The 25328-nt window shown below is 43.0% G+C and overlaps 2 protein-coding genes across 6 annotated transcripts in view; both read left to right on the top strand.

The window, feature by feature from the left end:
• Nucleotides 1-14041, top strand: part of fndc3a (fibronectin type III domain containing 3A) — a 47733-nt gene extending 33692 nt beyond the window's left edge. For all 5 annotated transcript variants that reach the window (XM_071495918.1, XM_071495917.1, XM_071495919.1 and 2 more), the window contains 12 exons: nucleotides 2165-2303; nucleotides 2956-3024; nucleotides 3140-3258; nucleotides 4304-4409; nucleotides 4630-4805; nucleotides 4943-5056; nucleotides 5213-5362; nucleotides 6816-7162; nucleotides 8193-8405; nucleotides 8734-8900; nucleotides 10056-10180; nucleotides 11373-14041. In XM_071495918.1, coding sequence (XP_071352019.1) covers nucleotides 2165-2303; nucleotides 2956-3024; nucleotides 3140-3258; nucleotides 4304-4409; nucleotides 4630-4805; nucleotides 4943-5056; nucleotides 5213-5362; nucleotides 6816-7162; nucleotides 8193-8405; nucleotides 8734-8900; nucleotides 10056-10180; nucleotides 11373-11696 — 2049 coding nt within the window. In that variant the 3' untranslated portion in view covers nucleotides 11697-14041. The remainder of the gene's footprint in view (nucleotides 1-2164; nucleotides 2304-2955; nucleotides 3025-3139; nucleotides 3259-4303; nucleotides 4410-4629; nucleotides 4806-4942; nucleotides 5057-5212; nucleotides 5363-6815; nucleotides 7163-8192; nucleotides 8406-8733; nucleotides 8901-10055; nucleotides 10181-11372) is intronic.
• A 2921-nt stretch (nucleotides 14042-16962) lies between these two features.
• Nucleotides 16963-21673, top strand: mlnr (motilin receptor). The gene is made up of 3 exons (XM_071496672.1): nucleotides 16963-17092; nucleotides 17521-18361; nucleotides 20162-21673. Exons 2-3 carry the CDS (start codon nucleotides 17578-17580, stop codon nucleotides 20467-20469), a joined length of 1092 nt encoding a protein of 363 aa, XP_071352773.1. The 5' UTR covers nucleotides 16963-17092; nucleotides 17521-17577; the 3' UTR covers nucleotides 20470-21673.
• Nucleotides 21674-25328: the final 3655 nt, after the last annotated feature.

The following is a 25328-nucleotide window of genomic DNA, read 5'->3' as shown; positions in this document are numbered from 1 at the left end:
CCTGACACCATCAGTTTTTCTTTCTCACTGCTTTCATTAGCAATGTTCAAACACACGTCAGCCTGTTTTGACAGGTTTGCTCCTGAAACCAGTCATTGTATACGCTCCAGACAGATCTATAAAGGTGTCGAAAGTCTTAAATTTGACTTTGCGAAAGCTGCACATAGCCATCTAACGTTAGAAGCTTGCAAATTTCAGATCTTCTCTTAGAAATGGGATTCTGACTCTGCTGGGGTTAGTGGTTCAGCTCCCACTATTCATGCTAAATTCATATACAATCATAACACTCAAAGGCACTTAAGATAAAAGTACCTTGAGGTTTTCAACTCTGCCTGCAGCTGGCACATTGGAGGCCCTGACATATTCAGATTCCAAGCCAACGTGTTCATACCAGGGCCTGTAATATAATTATTATGTGTTACAACTGGAAAAAAAAAAGCATGAAACATTATTGCCTTTTGGTAATTTTCTCTGTTTTTCTTATTGTCAGCAAATCCCATGGAAAGAGGAAAACAAACAATAAATTGATCTAATTAACAAATATTCCCTGGGTGTAGCGTCTTACAACTTCTCTGTTGTATTTAAAACATTTCAATGAGCCACACTGTTGCTCTGGGTGGCATGCTCCTTTGTTATGACGAACTCCACCGCTGGGTTTGAAGATGATCTCACATTTACCACATCCTACTTCCATAAATACTCACTCGTGTGTATTAATGCAGGGAAAATAGTCCCCAAACAAATGTACTGTTAACTCCTGAGTAGCAGCAGTAAATACAGTGCCCAGCCCTTTTCATGACATTTCATGACATTTCATAGCCCTTTTTAAAAATTGAAATTATATATTTGTAATCATTTTTAAAGATTAAATGTCTTCGGCAGGAACCAGTAAGCTTTGGGCTGAGTGGTACAGAGGGCATAGGAAAGTCAGAGAGTATGCAGGGACGGTCTAATTCTTTGTAGGTTTTGGTCTTTTTATGGGATATGTTGATAATAATAGAGATGTAGAATCACATAGGGGCGGCACGGTGGTGCAGCAGTTAGCACTGTCAGACTCACAGCCAGTAGATATTCGGTCCGAACCTGCCGGCTCGCTGGGCCCTCTCTGTGTGTGGAGTTTTCATCTTCACTCCATGTCTGCGTGGGTTTCCTCTGGGTACTTTGGCTTCCTCCCACAATCCAAAGGGCATGCAGGTTTAAATTAACTGGCAACTCTAAATTGCCTGTAGGTGTGAATGTCAGCCCTCTTATAGCCTGGTGACCTGTCCAGGGTGTACCCAACCCTTGCATAATGTCGGCGGCGGTATGGTTACTGAATGAATGAACATTATAACACCGGTGTCCTTTTTCTAATTTAGAGCAGAGTTGTTTTAATGCACAACTTATCTGCAGCTATTATATTTCACAAATTGGTCAGTTTGGCTAAATGGCTGTGTTGTACTGTTATACTGTTTTACTCTTAGCTGAAGCTGGGAGCTGCTTCACTGGCATTCAGAGTGGTCCTCTCCTCAATACTTATTTGTCTGCAGCAACAAGTGATCTGTCCAGCACTTCAGTACATGAAATCACACAAACATGCTGATAGAATTAGGAAGCTTAAAAATCCTCACCACAGCTTTCTTAAACATGATACTGGCAGAGAGGTGTTGTGTTATCCAAACAAACCACCATATGCCCAAATGAAATGTTCATTAGTCACTCGCAAGACTCCCTCCCCTCGTTTTCAATTATCCAGCTGCGCTGTGTGAGGGGAGGCGGGCTGCTGTGCAGGTTTGTCTCGGTACAGTATGTGGATCAGCAGCAGCAGCAGCAGCAGCATCAGCACAGTGATCATCACATAACTGCAGATGTGCCACACTGAAATGCAAACGCCACTAAAGCTTATTGCCCCATTGTTGTTGATCGCAGTGCCTGCGGTGTCTAAAGCGTTTTGTCGAAATGTATCTGCAGCTATAAGGGGCTGAATCTTTTTGATGATGTGGTATTTGTCTGAGGCCATTTTGGTCGTTACACTCACTGTCTCTCTCAAATCCCTTCATTACCCTTCTCTGATTCTAGTTTCTGCTTGTTATCAGGAAACATGATGACCTTTATACACTTGCCCTGACTGACTGACAAGGAATAATATGACTTCTCATTGCTTGCATTTGTGCACTTTCTCCAGGTGGCGGCATACAACTCAGAGGGGAAGAGTAACCCCAGCCAGGTGGTCGAGTTCATCACGAACCCCGACAGACCCGGCAGTCCCTGCAGGCCTGTCATCAGAGGAAGAGTCCTGCCCAACAGCTTCAAGATGGCCTGGGGTGAGCATTTCCTCCCAGTCACCCTTCCTCTTATAAAAAAATGAATAGATAAAACAGCTTGAGTCTCCCATGTGGTTGACAACCTGGCAAAGCAAGTTTACAATGTCACATTTTTCATCGAGCTCTGCCTGAGAGCAGATGAATCAGCTGGAGACAGATGATGTCCTGAGTAGTCTGTACAATAGATGACTGACAGTTCTCTCCTTCATTCAGACATCAGCATGAGTGCTTCCTGCACCTCACCAGACAAACACATTGCTCACTGCTGTGCTTCAGTTTTCAGAATGGGGGGGGGGGGGGGGGGGGGGGGGGGGGGGGGGGCATGTCTGCAGACCTGAAAACAATATCAAATTTCTGTTTCCACTAAAAATTAGTTTCTGAGGACATTTAGGGGTTGAAAAGGGCCACGTCATAAATCATGCTTCATCTACATTTATATTTACTACGAAGTGTATAATATTGAGGAGTTTGGGGAATTAACAGAGGCTGCTATCATGAGATCACTCTCCATATTTCATAGTTTGATGATTTGATTTCCAGTCATAACACAGTGAGAACTGGGCTTACTGGCACTGGCAGGCTGCCCAGGTCAAGAGCTCAGTTAGTGCAGGTTTACAATCATTTTTCTTCGTTTGTTTGTTGTGAAATTTAGAGCCCCCAAAAGATAACGGTGGAGCAGAAGTCACCAAGTATGTTGTGGAGCTGTCTGAAGGCTTAAGCGGTGAGTTATAAATGGCGACAGTAAGAATGTTCAAGTGAAAATTATGGGGTTTTTTTTTTGGTCGCTGAAAACATGAGTTTCTGGAAATAATTATTTGAAATGTTTTTGTACTTAGGCTTGTCATGGGAACTGGTGTACTCAGGGCCAGCTATGGAGCATGTGTGTGAAGGCTTGAAGCCCGGCTGCTCCTACCAGACGCGAGTTTACTGCATGAGCGAGGGGGGGCAGAGCCCGGTGAGTCATTCAGCATCAGCACACGTGCACACACACAGCCGCGCACATTGCCCTGTGTTTCGCCAACAGTTTGCTGATCAGTTCCGATTTCATTTAGGTAGAAAGAGATCATGAAATATATATCTGGTTATTAATAGACAGACACACGTGCTAAGATTACTTTTGAAATCAGAAACTGATAGATTTTATTAGCTACACTTCCAATATCTAACTTAAACCTGCAAAGCCAAGACTTCCAGCATGTAAACAGACTCCCCCTGTATTGGCTCCTGCAGTCTACTCAGTAAATAAACCTGATTATCATGTGCTGTTTGACTTATTATTGATGCATTTCTTGGCTGTTAGATATACAGTAATTGTTAAGCGAGGCATGAATCTCACCACATCCCGTGGTTGCTCTGATAAATTTTACATGACTAATTCTTGATGTGCGCTCTATTTATGGTGAGTTTTAATAGGAAATTGTCATTCACCCAGTCTCCTATGCTGGGAGATTAGACCGTGCTTCCTGGTGTGCAAGTACAAGGCAAAGCCTGCTAATCGATTAACCCTCCTCGCATGTGTCAGAGGATGTTTTTCTTAATTAGTTCAGTTCACAGACGCTCTTCATTAATTTCTGCGTCAGCTGTTAGTGCATGCATTTATTCATGATGGGGCTTGTAAAGAAACATGACTCATGGTGGCGAGCCCCTGCCTTTCGGTGCAGCACAATGTGACATAACACTCACATGTTTGCCTTTTGTCACGGAAGCTGAGTTTGAAAAAGATCTATTTTTCCCTCGCCAGACAATCTGTCTAACTTTATCCACGGATTTGTAAGGAACACAAAATATTTCTCTGCACGCTGGTGGAGCTTTGAACGATGCCTTCACATTTGTCTCCCTCCTGCTCTGTTGTAGCCTGAATCAGCCTGATAAGCTGGTGAAAATGACAATCTGCATCCAGTGTGTTTGTGCTGCGTGAGGGAGAAAGCGAGGCGGGGTGTGAGATTGTCAATTTGATATTTTCTCTGGGTTTTAATTGGTGTGTTGTTTTCCCTTGCAAGCTGTCGGAGACCCTGCAGGTCCAGACTCCCGCAGTGCCCCCAGGGCCCTGCCAGCCCCCTCGGCTGGTGGGCAAGCCCAAAGCCAGGGAGGTGCAACTGCGCTGGGGTGAGTCATTCTTCTCCAACTCAGATCTGTGTGGGATGTATTCAAGCTTCTGTTGATGCATTTATTTGTCTAGCAAAGTACCTCAAAGCAGTGAGCTTTCATTATGAAGTTTGTATTGTTTGTACATTCATCTGTGTAAATGTACTGCATTATTTATTTCTTGGACAACCCTTTTTAAAGTATATAGATTGTATAAACACTGGTTGCACAAATGTCCCAGGTCCGCCCCAGGTAGACGGAGGCAGCCCAGTGTCCTGCTACAGTGTAGAAGTGAGTGGGCCACAGTCTGAGGAGAGCAGGGAGGTTTACCAAGGCCCGGAGCTGGACTGCTCTGTGGGAGGCTTAATGCCTGGCAAAACCTACAGCTTCCGGCTCAAGGCAGCGAACAAGGCTGGGGTGAGAAAGACAGTTAAAACTGATCAACCAATAACAGCAGAAGGACTTTTTCCTTTAAAATGATGCAAGCTTTCAGCCCTCTCCTGCTAAATTTGATTCAGGAAGTTTAATTTTAGATTTTTCTTGTGTGCGGATAGTTTGGGCCTCTTTCGGAGCGCTGTGAGGTTACAACCGGCCCCGGGGCCCCTGAGCAGTGCAAGACTCCTTCCACCACATGCAAATCCCCCAGCTGTGTTGTTGTGACCTGGGAGGTAAGGCCGACTCCACTTCTGTTCCTCCATCGATCCACACAAACTAAAACATCACATGCATTGTTTTGAGAATGTATCAGATATTATGAAAGAAAACCACACAGTCTTCCTCTGTGTTAGTGCTGATGGGCTCTATTGGTGGCGTTTGTCTTCTAGGCTCCTCCTTGCAATGGAGCTCCGGTGACAGAGTTTCGTCTGGAGTGGGGCGCTGCTGAGGGCAGCATGCAGATGTGTTACAGCGGACCAGGACTCAGCCATGAAATGAAGGGGCTGCTGCCTGCAACCAACTACTTCTGCCGTGTACAGGTGAGCATTAACAAACACTTCATTTAATGAAGCCTATTCTAATTTCCCACTGTTAAAAACACAACCTGAAAACAGAATCATATCTCACCTTACAAACCACGTGTGAGAAACTTCAGGGTGATTAGTTTTATGATAGGCTTCTTAAGAATCCATTGGCGTCCAAATTTCACAGTAAAATCACTCAAAGAACAAAAATTTTCCCACGTGGGTCTGTGGAAATTTATCTGATCGAATGAGTGGGTTTGAGGTGAATTTTAAGGGAAACGTTATATGCAAATTCCACCCTTCTTGTACTCACCTTTTTTTAAAGGAAAAAAGTCTTATTCAGTATATTTTTTACTTCACTTTCCTAAATGTGTCATCACTGATGCTGCCAGTTTTGTTTTACAGCTTTGATCAGCAATGATTAAAAAAATGATCAAAAATCAGACTTTAAATTGGTCATGGCATTATAGGCCAAAGACATTGTAACCTAGGTAAATTACATCATACCAACAGGTTGCAGCTGGATTTTGGATGCTGATTATGATTTTAAAAAAAATAGGTAAGAGACAAGCTTCAAGTCTCCAGGTCGTGTGTTTCGGAGATTCCTCCTCTATGGTTTCAATTGGTTGGCAGTGATTTGCAGAACTATTGTGGACTGTGAATTGATTTTTGACACAATGTTCTCACATCAGCGCAAAGTGTTGACTCAGTTTTAATTTGTTAAGCAACTGTGCAGCAAAAGCTGTTTAGTTTTCAGAGGTTTTTGATTTTGTGTGCCTGACTGGTTTTAAAGGGCTATCCAATGCTTGTTAAGAGCTACAATTACCAGTGTTTATATCGGAAATACAGTTGGTTCACTAGTTACTTCATCATGATGAATAGACTGATACAGCAGCAGGTTAGACCATGTCTCTATTGTGCTGTCGCACTGAATGCATTTCTGGACTGTCACCGATGAAGCCAGCGTTTGTCCGACAGGAGAGAGAGAGTCTGGCATTGAAACACTGCCTTTGTCCTTTGGATCTGGTTCAGGCTGAAATTTCAGGCTGTGCTGTACTCTTATAGCCTCTTTTGTGGTTCAGCAGGGGAGGAAGGGAGGAACAGTGGCTGCTTATGGGTCCTCACTCACAGTGTGTTTTTTTTTTTTTTTTTTATTCGTTCTTCACTGCCGCTAAATATTACAATCTGGTCAGGCTGTAAACCAGACTTTTGTTATAATAGTTGATTAAAACCTAACTCACATAGTCCTGGTTTTTCAAATATGTGATTTTATTTATTTCTCCACTCTCTGGGACCTGGCAGGAAAATAAACCCACACTATCAGGACTTGTTGAAACCCTGACCAGCTATGTTTACATTGGTACTCCACCTTGTGGCCAAATATGGATGTTGCACGTGGCCGTTCACATCAAAGGTGAGAGTTGACGTCGACTTGATCAGCTGACTCTCGTGTCTTGCTGTCGCACAGGCTGTGAATGTGGCTGGCGTGGGGCCCTTCAGCGAGGCAGTGTTGTGTCAGACGCCCTGCTCTGTGCCTGCAGCCGTCAGCAACATCTACACACTGAAGGAGTCTGAGCTGCAGAGGTACGAGGCTCCGGTGGATGCAGACGAAGATGAGGAAGAGGAGGACAGCAGTTCCCGGCCGCCACCGCTCTACTCTCCATCCACCTGCCTGGGCATTTGCTGGGACCCCCCGTGTGATCACGGCTCTGAGATCACTTCCTACCTGATTGACCTTGGAGAGCGCCAGCCCATCGTCATTGGTCCCGTCACCAAACACATCATCCAGCATCTGCAGCCTGACACCAGCTACAGGTGGGTTCTCTCAGATGTAGGGGAGACAGGTTTTCAACTGTCAGATCTCTCAGCGCTCACAAGTCACAGAGTGTGGCACAAATCAATTACACACCCAGCACACTTGTGCATTAACTTGGCCTGTGATACTTTGTACCCAAGGGAACAAACTGAACCAAATATGATTAGTCACATTTGTAAATCCAGGTTTTTCTGGACATGGATGGCAGCTGTTTAGGAAACAGATGGGGTGTCCAGACCTGACATTAGTTTTGTTTTCAGAAAGCTTACATGGCTCAACTGATATCAGCTGGTTGTCTGGCAGCACTCATATAGCGCTTTTCTAGTCTTATCAACCTCTCCAAGTGTTTTACAATACATGCCACATTCACCCATTCACACACACATTCATACATCCCATCCTTACACTCATACACTGATGGAGCAGCCATCAGGAGGAGGAGGCGGGGATGGACAACCAGCTGTCTGATTAGTGGACGACCTGCTCTCCGTCCTGAGCCACAGCCAACAGAACAGGTGTATCTTTACAGGAAACTTGAGTCAGGCAGAGTTACATAAAATAAATACTCTTTCATGGGTTCATATTTTATGAAAGTCTTATTTATCTGAAATGTCATCTGCACAGGACGTGTTTTACACTGGATTGAACACATGCTGTTGCTATTTTAAACCCATGCAGCACTATTCAAGTTCCACAGTGCAGTCTGGAAGCTGTGGGACATTGACATATGTTTCACTGTTTTGGCTCAACGCAGTAGACGTGAAACAAAGACAGAGGTTGAATTAAAGTGCTGACTTTCAGCTTTAGTGCAAGGTGAGTTTGTTCAGAACCAGATTCAGAGCCAAAACATCTTAAATGTATCAGTCTCGGGCTACTTACAGACTGTACATTAACAGAGGCCGAACATAAACATCTGTCAGCAAGATAAACTACTGTTAAAGCCACTTCGAAACCCACTGCAGGCTTTCTGCTCAGGTCAGCTCAGTCCCTGCAGCTCTCTGATGTCGATATCTCTTTTGTTACCCTCAGGATCCGCATCCAAGCCCTGAATAGCCTGGGAGCAGGCCCCTTTAGTCACACCTTTAAGCTGAAGACAAAACCCCTGCCCCCGCAGCCACCCCGCCTGGAGTGCACTGCCTTCAGCCATCAGACCCTCAGGCTCAAGTGGGGCGACGGCCCAGCAAAAGCCGCCACCTCAGACGCCCTCCAGTATCAGCTGCAGATGGGGGACAAGAGCGGCAGGTCAGTGGCCCATTAGTCAGGCGACGGGAAGCAACCTGACAAGAGATAAACTGTTACAGAGAGGAGGCTGGTGTTTGGGCACAAGCTTCATATGACTGTATCAAGGAGGGTGGGGTAGAGAGGAAGTAATGCACCAGACAGAGTGCCCTTATAAGGAGACAGGAAGTGATGATGTGTTTTATGCCACTGTGTATTTCCTGACAGAGGAGTCGCCCATCTTGTTCGCTTTTTGACATCTTTACCCTTTTGCTCATTATGTCCTCTCTCTCTCCCCCTCTCTCTCCCTCGCTCTCTCTCTCTCTCTTATTTCATGTTCCTGTCATTGCAGATTTATATCCTTGTATAAAGGACCATGCCACACACACAAAGTCCAGAGGCTTAATGAGTCTACCTCTTACATGTTCCGCATCCAGGCCTTTAACGAGGCGGGCGAAGGGCCCTTCTCCAATGTTTACACATTCACCACCCCACGCTCCCCTCCGGCCCCTGTGAAAGGTACAGCAGCAGCTCTTTCTTTCTTTCCTTCTTTCCTTTTTCTTTCGTTTCCTCTCTCATTTACTTACACTTTACCTGCTGTGGATCAGCTCTTGTTATCTTTACAAACTCTCTGCTGACATACAGACAGCCGGCGTGCCCAGCTTTTAACCTCAGTTGACCCAGCTTTGACTTGCATTTGATTAAGAGCCGGCAGGCAGGGATTCACTTGTCGGCTGTCATCACGAGTCGGGTCGCTCAGCACCGTGGCGTGGTCTCAGCCAGCCTCTGCAAAACCCTCTTTTGATCCTACGTGTTGAAGTCAGTAATGAGGACGTGGGTTTTTATTCACAGTGAAGCACCCTCTGTTGAAGCAGGCTGTCATGTGCCAGTTTGTCAGTGTTACTCAGCGCTGTTTGTCTCCCCACACAGTGAAGTGGACTCTCGAATATAAACAGTTTGAATTCAGACTAACCGTTTCAACATGAAGTCTAAAGCCTAATATCACAATGCCACAAAGAATTAAAACCTTCCTTGCTCCTGAGCTTTTTTTTTTTTTTCATGTGCTAAAACCACGTATTGTTTCTACTTAAAATTCCACCTACCTAAACAAGAGCATGACTCATACTTATGGCACTCTGATGGGGAAAAGATACATCAAGTTGTCTAGATTTCACTTTTAATTCATTTTTTTTTTAAGTTTGATGTTTATTTTATTTTTTTAATTTTCCTTTTTAATGTCAAAGAATTCAAATGTGGTTGGTCTAAATTCTGTCCCTGAGGTTTTGTAGGTTACGTTGAATGTCAGACTGGGTCTTTCACAAATCTCAGCAACAGTCATGTGCCGCTGCCCTTCAGTTCGGTTTCCCTGTGTTTAGGATTATATGTTAGTCTGAGAAATGGGTAGAAGACCACCTCCATTTATACCATGTCATTCTTTTGTTGGTGTTGGCAGAGCTGTTGGTGTTGTTTCCATTTCCATGTGTTAATATTGATACATGAAGTAAAAGCTGCTCTTAGAAATCGCCCCTTCCTTGATCTGACTGTCCTCTTGTTTTAAATCTGGACATCCAGCTTCAGGAGTTAAGGTATCGCGGACGTCGCACACCCTCAGTCTACTTTTTTATAACATCTGCTCTCTCTCTTCCTCTCACTCACGCCACCTTCACCCTCCAGCCCCGAAAGTGGAGCGTCTAGATGACAACTCGTGCGAGGTCACATGGGAGGCCCTGCCGCCCATGAAGGGGGACCCGATCACCTACACCTTGCAGTGCATGATGGGCAACTCTGAGTTTAAACAGGTACTGACGTTGCTGCGTGAAGGTTCTGTGCGCTCGCTCTCTGTGTTTTTTTTTGTCCTTCGCTTGTCACCTACAAGTGACCTGCCATTCATCACAGTGGCCTTTCTGATGCAGATCAGGATGCAGATGGGTGCGGGGCCTTAATCTTTTCAGCGTGGTGTTTCCGCGTCCGGTGTTAGTCACCGCTGGCTTCAAATTGTCCATTATGCAAAGGTCATTGATCCATGAGGTATCCCAGGTGTCTCGCCCCTGCCGGCACATTCATCCCTCTCAGCGGCCACCAGCCACGTTAACGTGGAATAATGGCCACTGCAGGCTTATGCTAATCTCACCACATCATACACGGCAATTGAATCAGGGAGTTGAAATATGTGGCTGCCATGCTGCATGAGTTTGTTTCCATCTTTGGCGGCCTGGATGTTTTAAGAAAGGTGAATTATTCATTTTCTGAATCTTTGCACCAACCAGCCACGGACAATATGATCATTTTATACTTATGCAGATTCGACTCCCAGTATAAAGCAGAAACTGCTCCTACCCTCCTCCAATAGTCTTTTACCTCTACCTTTATAATTTAAATGCAAAGTTAAATCAGTCAGTGAAGAGAAAAGTGTCACTCTAGCAACCAAACAGAAGAGGGTCACAAGGTTCTCTAAAAACTCGTGGGTGCGTCAGCTGAGTAAACGGCAAAGGCAGATGGCTTCCCACTTCATCCAAGGCGACAAACAGCAAAACTCTAACAAATAAATCACAAACTAGTCTGTGAATTGAAAAATAGTCGCAGCTAAAAGAGGAATCCGTTACTGTTTTTCCCATGATGCCTGACACGGAGCTGAAAAGTGACTCCATCCAGTTTGTCAGAAACGGTAGCATGAGATAAATTCTGTCTGTACAAGTTCAGTACAAACCAACCTAGTTTCACCAGTGTTGCTCACCAGGGTCAGTATATCAAGAAGATTCATTTACGCTGCAGAATCACAGTGTTTCCTCTGTGATATATCTTCACAAACATGATGATGAAATGGTAGGAAACGTGGAAAAGACACCAATTATTCATTTGTGTTGTTAAGAAAAAAGAAATCTGAAATATCTCACAAAAGACAAAAACAAAACAACCAGTTTTTCACACTCTGTCTTGTCTTACTTTCCAGTTTTTAATCGCTCTTCTTCTCCTCTTCCATCCTGTCCACAGGCCTACAAAGGCTCTGCCACGTCCTTCCATGTGCAGAACCTGCAGCCCAGCAGTGACTACCGTTTCCGGGTGTGCGCTATCAGGCAGTGCCAGGACGCCCCGGAGCTGAGCGGTCCCTACAGCCCCACGGTGACCCTCTCCCCTCAGCGGAATGACGTGGCGGTGGGCGGCGGCGCGGCCGGCTTGGGGTCCAGGGCCGGCACGGAGTCCAACCGACCCAGACGGAGCCTGACGGATGAGCAGTGTGCTTTCCTCCTCCTCATGGTTTTCGCCGTCATTGCCATCCTCATCGCTTTTGTTATCCAGTACTTTGTCATTAAATGAGCAGTTTGCGCCACCCAGCTGCAGGGTTATAGCTTTATTCTTTCCCTCTCTCTCTCTCTCTCTGTGGTTTTGTATTCTTCATTTTATACTTCTTGTTTTCTGTCGTCAAAACGGAGTAATCGCATTACTCGCATTGAGGTGTGAGGGGAGGACAGGCTGGTGAGCGAGAGCTGGATAGCAGTTAGAAATTTAGGATGTAACACCTTATTTGGCACCTGTGATACCTTCCTGACTCTCCTGCCTTTGTCACCCCGCCCCAGCTCTGTGGTATCTGTTGGTCAGTTCAGATTTCTGTTCCATTTTGATCAGCTTCCTGCGCATAAGGAGCTCAGAAAGAGCAGGGATATGGTTTCATTTGGGGAGGGGGTCGGGGGAAGATGCGCTTCTACTCATGTACTTGTTGATTTCAGTATTTATATATATATATATATATATATATATATATATATATATATATATATATATATATATATATATATAATATAATATAATATAATATAATATGTGTGTATAGAAATAGTCATTATTTATATTTCCATTGGTGTGTCCGTATGAAACTGTTTTTGATAGGTGTGTTCCAAAAAATAGTATGTAGGTGTGTCATTAGCCTATGTGCTATTTGATCCTGGGACCTGGTGGGCCAGTGTTTGCACAGTGAGGTGTGTGTCCAGATGTGTATACTGTATGTAGTTTGTGCCACCGAGGTACACGGCTGGGAGGGCTTCAGGGCCAGACGAAGGGACTTAAGCCCCTGCTTGAGTTTAAGGGGTCTAGTGAGAGAAGAAGAAACGGAAATGAGAAATCTTGCTCACATTATAGGACGTTCATTTAGCACTTTCCAACCTTTTTGATGTTCAGAATGTTTAAGGATGCAAAAATGACTGGAGAAATGTTAGTATATTTTTGTACAGTGAAGACACAAGGACCTGTAAGTTTGAGGAAAAAAAATGCTCAGTATAAAGTTAGAAAACAAACAAAAACCAAACTAACAGTGAATTCTAATTATTTTTACTATCATATAGTTATACTGTAGCTTGTTTTTACAATCATGCAGCTGCTTTACTCCGAAATATTGTTGTTCAGCACAAAAAATGTATGCTTAACTGTATGTTTCTGTTTTATTTTATTCTTGGTTTTTTTTTTTTTCCCCCAGTAATTGATTTTGCACCTTAGTGAAAGAAAACCTTGACTGATTGCGTCTTGGTCTTGTGATGCATTTTATAGAACACACTTTGAGATTGTGCAAGCCCTACTTGTGTTTTGGGTGTTTTAAAAGTTGTAGTACCACATAATGTGTCACTGAAACAGCTGATCTCTCTCAGCAAAAACAAACAAAAAAAATTAAAAAAGGAAAAAAAAAAAAAAAAAAAAAAACACTGAAAAAAGTATGTACCAGTTGTTTCAGAGGCCTTAATTGGAGAGGAAAAAATCTCGGGAGAATTTTCTTAATTTCTCTTAAGTTTCAATGTTTTTCTTTTAGTGTTAGAAAACACTAAAATGTGTTTTAGTTCCTTTTATTTTTGCAACAATTATTTGATGTTAGTGAACATATGTAATCGTGAGAGAAATGAAAAGTAGTTCTATGTATTACCTATGATTTGTTTTGATCTTTTTTTTGTTGTTTGTTTTGTCAGGTCATACATGTGTGAAGTATATTTTTTTATAATATTGAAGTAATATAAGTTAATACTCTCCAGAGAAAATAATAAATCCTGAGTACTCATGAATCATGGAACGCAAATGACAGATACAAAATATCATGTACTTCCTGTGAATCTAAATTTGCCTTTACTCTGTGTGTTAAGTATTCGTAACAGATTGCTAATGCTGAGTTTTCACTGGTAATCTGGCTGTAGGGTCTAGTGTTGTTTGGTTTTGGGCAGAAAACTGCTGTTGCAACTGTAAAAATGAAATACAGGTACCTTGCAAAACGTCTTGGATAATTACATGATTTGGTCTTTGGGACATTCTGCAAATGTCTTCTCTTTGTCATTTAAAGAATTCAAATTCCTATTTTTGATAGCGATTGCAACGTGTGCCATTTTAACACCTCTTCACCCGGGGCTTACTACCTTTGGCTGGGGAGATTAACAAAATGCTACAAAAATGAGTAAAATATGCACAAAAATAGAGACCATTTTTATGTAATTTTAATGTTTGCAGTTACCTCATACACCGTACATTCCAAAATGAAAATTTGTTATATTATACATACTACCAGACATATCACTTTAAAATGTTCGTTATGGGAAAATGTATAATCATAGGTATGTATCTAAAGTGTATCTGTATAGCCATGATATCTACAAAGGATCCATGCACAATAAAAGATTTATAATTCTTAATCATGTGTGAATGTTTGTCTTTGACTCAGTTATGACATGGCTATAATAACACAGGTCAGTCACCTGTTTGACATCAGTGTGTGAGGTGCATTAACCTGCAGGTATCCACAGCAGCTGCTGAGGCTTTTTCGAACTCACACCAGTGAAACTGACCACAAACAATCCTAAAAAAAGAAAAACCAAAGGGGAAACAGCCATGGTATAAGCACCACGATACACTCGGAAGACTACTGATATAGGAAATGGTGAACAAGGATCCAGTTTCTGCCTTATTTTTATATTCCTTTTTTTTTCAGAAAATTCAGTTTTATTGGTTTTGTTTTGTTTTATTGGTGAGAGAACATGATAAACAGAAAAGGACATAGAAGACATTGTGATCATAAAATAAAATAGACAAAGTATCTGTAAGATGAGATATTGTGTGTGTGTGTGCACTCATGGTAGTAGTTGATTGCATAAAATAATAACAGTAATACTGAATAATAAAGATATAATGATAATGATACTGATAATAATAATGAAAATAATAATAAATGGTAACAGCAGCAATGTTAAAAAATGTAATAATAGTAATTAAAATAATGAAATGATCTAATCACATATTTACATGCACACAGACAGTATAATAACAATAGGCAATAATAATAGTATGATAATTCTGATGTAATACAAAAATGGTGTAATAATATAATAATGATAATCACAATAATAATTATTGTATTCATGCAGTGAGGGTGGTGGAGACGCCACACCAGGGCGGAGGGACAGGCAAGAGGGCCCCACACCAACCACCCAGCGCTGCAATCAGGGGCCCATGCAACAGACAGCCGGGGTGGCCCAGCAAGGGCCCGCCTTATTTTTACATTCAACCACAATATCCTTATTATCAGTTACTGTAAATAATATTTGACAGCATGTGCTAAAATTACTGACAACACAACAGAAGAGTCTGGAAAGATAATTTTATATGGAAACACATATTTGCACTTTTTTTTTTAAACATACATTTATATTCCTTTTCATTTGTTTCCTTTATACTTCTTTTTTCTTATCTTTATTTTTTCAGCTATTTCTTCAGTGCAAGGATCAGTGCCAGACAAGTGGCCAAAATCTAAATGGAAACAGCCTCTTGTCTTTCCTTGGCTCTACTCCTCTGTCCTTCCTCGTCTCCTTTCTCACTGTGTCTCATCACAAGAAAACTTGTTTGTAAGCCTTTAGAAGAAATATGTTCAACTCCCAATATTAAGAATTCAATCTTAACGTCAGTATAAGGATACTTCTTCCCTCTGGTCTTTGTTTGTTGTGACATCGACACTCCTGCTACACTTCACAGTATTGTGTGTGAGGATGTGTGTATGTGGGAAGATGGAAGAGTTGCATAAGCACACCTAAGTGGTGTAAGCAAGAGAGCCATGATTAATGAGGGTGAAAGTGGGCTTGCTTGTCTAGTCACCAGTGTCTGTGCAACATTGGCTCTTGCTGAGAGACAGACTGGAAACCCTTTACAACACACACAGAGAGAGAGAGAGAGAGAGAGACAGAAACACACACACACACACACACACACACAGAAATGGGCAAACAAGCTCTCCTGGTCAGTGGCTTTGACAGGAGTAAACAGAGACAGAGGGGGGGGATGTTCCTGCTGCCCCTTCTCAGGTCGGAGTGGCACATCCGGCTCTGGGTCAGCCCAGTGTAAACACACAAATTCACCCCTGATGTCAGTGTGACTCTTCTTACAAAGGTTCATTGAGATCTAATGGATGTGGTGGCTCTGAACCAACAGAGCACACTGCTGGTCATCCAGCATCTCAGCCAGGCTTTGGCACAATATAGGAAAACCTGTAGATCAGGAACTGAAAACGCAACTCTGCATGCAGCAGATCTGTCACTAGTTGGGGAATGCCATCCCTGAAAAACAAATTTAAAAAAATGGAACAGTTCAATTCACACACAGAGGCAACAATTTTCCACTTTTCATTTTGATCTGCAGAGCCTGCAAGACTCTTTCCCTCCCCCCAAAACCGTTAAATCAGACTGGAAACCTCTGAATTTGTGGATTAGTGGGATGTGAAGTCAAGAACATTGTGGGCTGACTTGTTGCAGGTCTCACTCGATTAAAGCTGGTGTTCTAAGATTGAAAACCAGACTCTACACCTAAACCAGGCACCCCTTTAATTCATTGTCCGTGATCCCTGCCAGATCTTTACACTCAAGATGTCCGTGGTGTTTGACCTCTTCAGGACTCCTCTAAATACTGACCTGGCTTGATGGCATTCCTCTCTAGCAGGCATTGTTGAAGTTAAGTTTGTTATAACAAGCGTGATAGGTAACTGGAGGGTAAGGAGGAAGGGATGAGCTGGTGGGAGTGTGGAGTGATGAAGCCGAGCGCAGAGACAGATGGGGCTGGTGGACAATTAAGCAAACACAGAACTCGTTTTTCAGTGACTACTTCCAGAAGGCTCGGCAAACACGCTGGGACATCAGTGATTGATGCCTTCATTGATAGAGTTATCATCCTCTTTGCATGTATATATATATATATATCATGTATTTATGCTCAGTCCAGATTAGTGTGATCCTCAATCTGCATTTATTCTCTCAGAGGAGCAGCAGCAGTGTGTGTGTGTGTGTGTGTGTGTGTGTGTGGGGGGGGGGGGGGTTCCCCTCAAATCTTATTCCCTCTATCTTATGCCTGTTACCGTCATCCATCCCGTCATCATTTCATTACGCAGATTACTTTGACACACAACACACACACACACACACACACACACACACACACACACACACACACACGCGTGCGCGCACACAGAACACACTGCCTCCCTGTTGCTCCCCGACTCCTGAGGGTGATGTGGAGGAGGTGTTCCTTTCTTCGTCTCTCTCCAGAGCTCGACTGGCTGCTCAGCATCAGGGACCTGCTCTGCCACTTCGTGTGTGTGCCACTTCTCCTGCTGCTGCTGCTGCTGCTGCTCTCCAGCGACACAGTAACACAACAGAGACCAAGAAAAAGTTAAAAGGGTGAAAGATCCAGCTTAGTTTTAAAAGGTAATGTCACCAGCAAAGATTTTATTTTGACAGCAGGATGTTATTTTTGGGATCATACCAGTGAGTTTGCATGTTTGTTTGTTTTTTTTAGCCCTTTTACTGCAATCTGCTTTTACTTTATTTTCTATTTTCCAAAAATCATGTTGATGTTGTTCACAATTTTTAATATATTTTTCTGTAGGTTTGAAAAAAAATTAGCAGACGCTTAAACACTTATTAAGTGCATTTATCTCTGTCAGAGTTTACATTATTGCTACAAGGAAATGCAGTGCAATAATTTAAATAGATGCACAGATGTTTAAACCAGTGACAACCAAAAATATATTATAAAAGCTCCAGTAAAGTCTGCACAATTTGTAGTTAAGGAGATAAAAAAAAAAAAAAAAACACAGGTTTGATCCTTTAATGTCTCATTTTTCTCTTTTCAGCTGCCTGTTGAGTCTTGACTTCACACTTCACTGCACCAGCACTTAGCAGAGGCTGGCATGCCCTGGACCAGACCGCAGGTGGAGCTTCATGCTGGTGGAGCAGAGGCCATGGACCACTACAGCGCAGACGACCACCACTACGAGGGCTCCCTGTTCCCCACCTCCACCCTCATCCCCGTCACTGTCATCTGCATCCTCATCTTCATTGTCGGGGTGACGGGCAACACCATGACCATCCTCATCATCCAGCACTTCAAGGATATGAAGACCACCACCAACCTCTACCTGTCCAGCATGGCGGTGTCAGACCTCATCATCTTTCTCTGCCTGCCCTTTGACCTCTATCGTCTGTGGAAGTATGTGCCCTGGCTGTTTGGGGAGGCCGTGTGCCGCCTCTACCACTACATCTTTGAGGGCTGCACCTCGGCCACCATCCTCCACATCACGGCCCTGAGCATCGAGCGCTACCTGGCCATCAGCTTCCCCCTCAGGAGCAAGGTGGTGGTGACCAGACGCAGGGTCCAGTACATCATCCTCGCCCTGTGGGGTTTCGCCCTGGTTTCTGCTGCTCCTACACTCTTCCTGGTTGGGGTGGAGTACGACAATGAGACACACCCGGACTACAACACAGGGCAGTGCAAGCACACCAGCTACGCCATCAGCTCCGGGCAGCTGCACATCATGCTCTGGGTGTCCACCACCTACTTCTTCTGCCCGATGCTCTGCCTCATCTTCCTCTACGGCTCCATCGGGTGCAAGTTGTGGAAAAGCAAAAATGACCTGCAAGGGCCCTGCGCTTTGGCCCGGGAGAGGTCACACAGGCAAACAGTCAAGATACTGGGTGAGTGGGTTGCTTCTTCTCTGCAGACAGATGCATGTTTGTTTCATACTGATATCAGGCAGCAGTCATAATAGTCATAAATGGAAAGAACACATGTGAACCTCTACAACTGAGAATATCAGAAGGCAAACGAACAACTGTTGTAGCACTGTGACTCAAAATTTCACATTTGTAATTTGCAAGTGTGTCATGATCATCAGTGATTTCATGTCATCACAATTCCTCATCTGGAATTGTGCATGATTACTGCACAAATTCAAGAACAGCATGTAAAACTTTCTTTGTAGGCAAAAAGCTTAAACCAGAAATTATTTGTATTATTATACACTGCCAGTCTGCCATTTTATTATTGTTGAGGCAAAATAAATAAGTAATGGGTTTTTTTGTTGTTGTTTTTTTTGCACTGGCTCAGTTGAGCGTGTGCTTGCTGTAGCAAATTGAACTTTTGTTATCTCCTATATTTAAAGAACAGATTTGTACTGCATTTAAAATCCAATTTCACCTTGTTCAGCGTAAAAATATGTCCAGCTCTCTGTAGGTGGTTCATTGTGGTTCTTTTATCCTGCAAGTTTGAGAAATAAGAAAAAAAAGGTGCCCTGATGTTTGCTATCGTAGATGTCAGCTGGTTAATTATTCTGTTTTGTCGGAGGTTAATCATGTCCTGCCCCTGCACATACTGATTGGCTTAATTTGCAGCTCTGGCATACTGTGCAGGAAACCATGTTTTACAGTTGAAGACTGTGGCCAGGCTTATCTGCATTGACCAAATATGAATCATGATGCATCCATTAGGATATTAATGCTGTTCATTAGCTGAGCACACACACTGCACAGAGCTCATGTTGTCGGACTTGCTGCCGTTTGTATCCACATTTGTTGAATCTCAAAATGGGTGGTCGTCAGTGAGGCCTCCATAAATCAACCTAAAGGGTAACGTACATGCTCCTGCTGTGCCGGGCGCCTTTGTCTCAGGAGTCACTCAGTGATCGCTGTTCCCATACAGCGAGACACACAAAACTCTCTGTAAATCTACAATGTACTCTTCAGCTTACAGATAACTGTTTTTGTTAAATAACAAATAACTCAGTTCATGTAGGCCAGATATACCTCTCCTTTAATTATTAAATTGACATTCACTGAAATTACTGGCCCCATTAATGGTATTATTTCTGCAGGGGTTTCTTGATCAATACCAGTGACTCAGTGGTTACCTCACCCAGCGCTGAGATTTCTGGCTTTCAAAAGCTAAATAAAGCCATATTTTTTATGCTTCTTACAACAGTGGACATATGCTTTAATTAGCTCGCTATTTGCCCGTATTGTGAAAATGTGACTGCGTTGTTGGAGCCATTTACAGGCCGCCATCACTTAAGGGAACAAGAGAGGTTGTGCACGTGAGTGTGTGGTGTGCATGTGTGTGTTTGTGCGTTGGCTTAAGGAGAAGTTCTTTTGATGTCGCTGTAATTGCTGTTGGTCATTAATAAATGTCAAGGGTGGCCATAGACCATAGATCACAGGCTACTTAAAGATCCTGGAAACCAGGCTTCTTAATAAATGGGCCCCACATGAACATAGCATTATCTGTCAAAGTTAGAATAACACTGCTTATTTCCCATGGGAGATTTCTATAATTGCGTATATTGATCCTCTCACTGGTCTGCTGATAGTTGATAGAGATGCCACTGTCAATCAAATCTGATCAAACTGTTACCATGCAGCACTAATGAAGCAGAGCTCACTAATTGATGTGTCTTTTTTTGTTTAATCTAATTTCCTCCTCCAACTTCTCTTCACTCTCAGTGGTGGTGGTGCTGGCCTTCATCATCTGCTGGCTCCCATACCACATCGGCAGGAACCTCTTCGCCCAGGTGGATGACTACGAAACAGCCATGCTGAGCCAGAAGTTCAACATGGCCTCCATGGTTCTCTGCTACCTCAGCGCCTCCATCAACCCTGTGGTCTACAACCTCATGTCCCGGAAGTACAGGGCTGCAGCCAAGCGCCTCTTCCTGCTGCACCAGCGGCCCCGACAAGCCCACCGTGGCCAGAGACAGCTCTGTGTGACAGACCACATCTCCACCCTGAACGAAAGCCTGACCGGGGTCTGAAGTAGCGGTTTTCTTTTCCAGGCTGGTTTTGACTCCACCACAGAGGGAGAGTTTGCAGGTTTCTTTACAGTTCAAGAGCTGCAGCTGAAGAGGAAACTTGTTGAAGTTGTGTTGAAGAGAAATGTTTGTTCCGTTTTATCGGTGAGGAAGAATTCAGGACTGAGAGCTTTGCACTTCACTGAATAGTCAGTTCATTACCACTCAGTGGCACTTTTCTTCACAGGGACTGGGTGATGGTTTTCAGCCAGGTCAAGAAAATATTAATTCAGTGGATTCCAAGCAAAAAAGTTGTCATTTACAGTTCCCTGTCTCACGCAGAAGTATGTAACTCCACATTGTGTGTGCTGCTACATGTTTTTGTGGCTTGGTGTCAGCACTTGTTTCCAGTTCACAGTTACCATCAATCCGCAGCACAGATTAACAAGCGATTCCTCTTCGTTAATGACGGACGGCGTTTTGCCACGTGACTCTTCATTTGTAATGTTTAATTGTAGTCTCAGCTACACTCTGTTGTAAGATTGAATCTGTTTAATGTATGGTGAACAGTTGTTATCATACCGCGTGTTGTTCTCATCAATCAAGAAAAACAAAAACAAGTAAACCTATTAGCTGTGGGCCATTAGTTGTGCTGATTTGAAATTGGGTATTCCGGTGTGTGTGTGTGTGTGTGTGTGTGTGCTATCTCCCCAGTAAATAGATGGAACACGACTTGATGAAAGCAGATTAGTATGAAAATGGGAAGTTGTTGTCTGTGTGTGTGTGTGTGTGTGTGTGTGTGTGTGTGTGTGTGTGTGTGTTTGTGTGCGGCAGAGGCCACCTGAGCCCTGAGGTTTTGGGGGCTGCATACGTGCCAGCCATCACATGTAATCTGATCCGGTTATTGTATTACCTGGGCTCTGAGTTAGATTTACACTGGCAGGCAACATCCCTGCATCACCATATTCAAAGTAATGGCCGCTCTAAGTGCATTTCAAAGATGAGAAAGATATTAGGTTGTCAGCTGCGGCACAGCTTATTGCTTTTATTGCCTCCACTTGCATAACCCTGACACTGTTGTACAATCTGTCTTCGATGTTGCATTTTGAATTTGAATTTGTACACTTTTGTACCTCGTGCACTCTGACCAGAAAGGTAACATAGTACAAAGTTCTGTATTTTTAACCTGAACAATGTCTAAGCCCAAAATAAACCCAGAGTTCTCCAGGTTCTGTCTGCCATACATCTTGTTCTTTAAAAGGAACTGTCATGATTTAGCCCATGAATCATCAGGCCTTGGTTTGCACAAATACAAAGAGACAAAGTCGCTCTGGGCTGACTCATCCCCATGTCAGTATTTTATTATTTTTTTCACGGAGCCATTCATCTCTGCCAGAGGAGCTGAAGCAGTGGGTAAAAGCTCGTATCCCACAGACCATCCTGCCATCACCTGGGGAAAGATCAACAAGCAGCACGACTCCTCCGTTGCTTATTTTCTTTGCTGATAATGAAGAGAGTGTCTGCAAGCGCCTCGTCCACAGCTGTCAACACTTCCTACACGCATTCAAGTCATTCAGCATCAGAAACACACCGTTTGTTTTGCCTCTGCTTTTCAGGCCACGACTTCTACAAAACCAGCAAAACCAGCTCTGTCACACTGCTCAGCTCTGAGGGCTCTGTAATATGACGGCATTCTGAACGTCGATGAAATGTGTTCCTGAGCAAAAATACTGTTATTTTAAAAAAAAGGCAAGTAATCAAACAGTTACTACAGTGACAGTGACAAGAAGAAGTTTGCAAACCTTTTTGAATCACTCGGTTTTCTGCATTAATTTGTCAGAAAATGTGATTAGATCTTAATCTAAAGCAAACACAGTGTGCTGATTCTAATAACACACAATCAATTATTTAATGTCTTTATTGAATGCACCCATCAAACATTCATGCTGCTGCTATTTATACTGTGCAACTTATCTCAAGGGTCTTTGTAAAGATCGGTCCTGATTTTTCTGTTTCCTGTTATTAAGTTAATAGTCCATGCATAAAACATGTTTAAACTGATTTGTTAGAAAAGTGTTGGGACGGCTGTGTCTGTGTCTTGTATTGTATGGCAGCCCTGAGAGATAAAAGAACTTAATGCTGGACTACAAACAAGACAGGGACCAATCAAATGTACGGTATAGATTTACACATATCTTCCCTTGTAATGTCATGTCTTCCTGCTTTGCATGATGTTTTTTTTTTTTTTCATTTGTTTTAATCTCTTAATGAAAATTGCTGCAATTTAAGTTTGGTCTCTTCTGGGAAATGTCAGCTGTACAGACCAAAATCATTTCGGTGCAATGGTCCTTTCCACCAGAGGGGGGAGTCAAAGTGCAACTGGGATCAGGAGAGACTTAACGGCGTATGTATGGACGTGCACAGATGAATTACAGCAATATCAAACTATTCCTGGGGTGTATGTTGGCCAAACGTTGCTTTTAAACCACACAAGCACTGCTGTTGTATCTAAATGTGTATTTTTCTTTTTACTTCTCCTGTAAGAAATCTTTATCAGCTTCCCCATTTCAGCCCATTTCCACTAATTATCAGAAACACATATTCCCTTCCTGTTTGGCTCCCTGTGCCTGATGGTCTATGCATGTGGCTGCAGGAAGCTGGGCTAAAATGGAGGTTATTTAGGGGAGGGGTCTGCACAGGTTCACTATCCTCTCTGCTTGTTTCGGTTTCAAGGCCTCCTACTTCACTGACGCTTCAGTGATGTCCCTCAAGCTGCCAAATGAGTAAATGTAAATGTCAATGTAAATGTTTCTGTTGCAGCCAAACCCAAACTAACTGTGAGGCCGATCATCTGTAACACTGCAAACGTTCGCTGTGAAAGCTGTGTTGCTGGAGAGCCCAGGGAGTTTGATAACCACCTATTTAGAAGTGTGAGCTAATTTATCTTGTGCGAGCATAAAAGCCTGAGACGGTTTGTCTACTATCACCCATCATGTCTCTCTGCCACGTGTGCCAGTGCCACCTCACTTTCGCGCTGCGCTCGTCTTGTCACAGTTGGGTGACAATAAGACGACAAACTCAAATGTGCCTTTCACAAACCGCTGGGCAACTCCCACAGCGCTTTCAAACACCTCTAATGGCAGTAATAATGATAATAAGCTTCATTTATAAAGCGCTAATCACCTCGTCTTCTAAAGCTTTTAGTAAAGAGTTTCCATTGTTCAATGAACTGTGTTACACACAGAAGAGTCAATGCCCTGGTTCTTTCTCTAAATGAGTAGAGTTCCCTGCAATTTGGAGGCTAATTTATATCCACTTGGTGTCTGTGAAGTGTTTGTTCATGAACAGTGTTTGACGTTGGGTCAACTGAGGGACAAATGTCAACAAAACCCGTTTGTGTGTCAATTTCAAACCTGTCAAACTGGATCACAACTCACCTCTGTCTATTTGACAAATAAACAAAAGGAAAATATAGGTGGTGTAAAAAAAAAAAAAAAAAAAATGTACGTAACAGTAGGGTTGTGGCCTTTATTTAATGTAAGGAATAGTGTGTGGTCACTGCACCAGCAGGAGAAACAGCCTCCTCTGCAGTTGTGTGTTGTGTTGTTGGAGAAGAAGCGAGTCCATTAGACGGCTTCTCTACATTTCCACCACAAACCACTTGAGTGACTGGCTCTCCTTCCTCCTGGCCCCATGCAGGACAGCAGAGTCCCTCCCAGATCTTTCATCCCAACATGAAAACTCAAGATGAAAACACTTGACTGAAAAGCAGCTGAAAGTAATATTTACATGCCAGCTGGGAGCGCCTCCTTGTCTTGCATCACAGGAAAACCAGAGAGAACACACACAACGTAGTACAACTGGATGAGAAGCAAGCAGCATTAGAAATATACAACGGTGTTAAAGCAAACTGTTCCAAGGCTCCTGTATATGAAGTAGTTGTAGGAGGACGTGTCATGCACATTTATACTAGATCTGATTAGACTAGACCTCATTATTCAGCCTACAGACAGGTTTTCTTGAAAAAGGATTAAGCACTTATGTTTTTCATTTTTGCATTTGTGTTTTTGTTGTCACGTCTGGATGTCTGACCTCTGAACATCTTGCTTGTAGATACTAATATATGTTGACAGCATGTTTTTAAATCACTCAGATCTTTCTAATTAAGTCAACTTGTAGATACTCTGCAGAAATTGTAGGAAAAGTACAATTAAAAAGTAAGAAGTACAAAGAAATAAAGTGCTATAAACAAGGGTATCTATGAGAATATTAAAGAGATTTCTGTGGGTAGGGGGTTTCTTATGGAGAGCACAATTGTACTCAGTGTTATAGTTGGTGATGTCCACCACACACACACTTTTCAAAAAAAGTGTATACATATCCATAAACATTGAGCAAAATTCTATCTCTCTCTCTCTCTCTCTCTCTATATATATATATATATATATATATATATATATATATATATATACACACACACACACACACACACACACACACACACACACACACACACAACAACAACAACTCAACAAAGTCAGCTGGTCAGATACATACAGATATATAGATGTACATGTATTTTCCAGGTGACAGTACATTTAAGGTTTCAGAGGGTAAACAGAGTAAAGTTCGGCCAGAAACCTGCTGCTTCGCGGCTCTGTCTGACTGGATCTTTAAAATGTTGCTCATCTGGCCGCACTTCGATCCCTGATGTCACAGCAGGTGTTCTCCATCAGCTGGCAAAGGCAAATCACGTGGTGACTTCACGGATTTGTTTGCCTGCCTGAAGTCTCCCTCTGTGTCACTGTGTGGTCTGATCGTTCAACTGACTGGTAAGTTTGGTAAATGATTTGATTTGGGTAACGACCCCCCCACTATTGATG

This window comes from Trachinotus anak, unplaced genomic scaffold (genome assembly GCF_046630095.1).
Source record: "Trachinotus anak isolate AG129_WGS33_773 ecotype Australia unplaced genomic scaffold, CSIRO_AGI_Tana_v1 ptg000014l, whole genome shotgun sequence".
Classification (NCBI taxonomy): domain Eukaryota; kingdom Metazoa; phylum Chordata; class Actinopteri; order Carangiformes; family Carangidae; genus Trachinotus; species Trachinotus anak.
The sequence above is the reverse complement of the archived record's forward strand: the minus strand, read 5'-3'. Positions and strand labels throughout refer to the sequence as shown.

Bases quoted from the DNA above. Each gene is read 5' to 3' on its own strand.
- mlnr (XM_071496672.1), top strand. From the start codon at position 17,578: ATGCCCTGGACCAGACCGCAGGTGGAGCTTCATGCTGGTGGAGCAGAG. The intron at 18,362-20,161 runs GTGAGTGGGTTG...CTTCACTCTCAG, and splicing joins GCAAACAGTCAAGATACTGG to TGGTGGTGGTGCTGGCCTTC.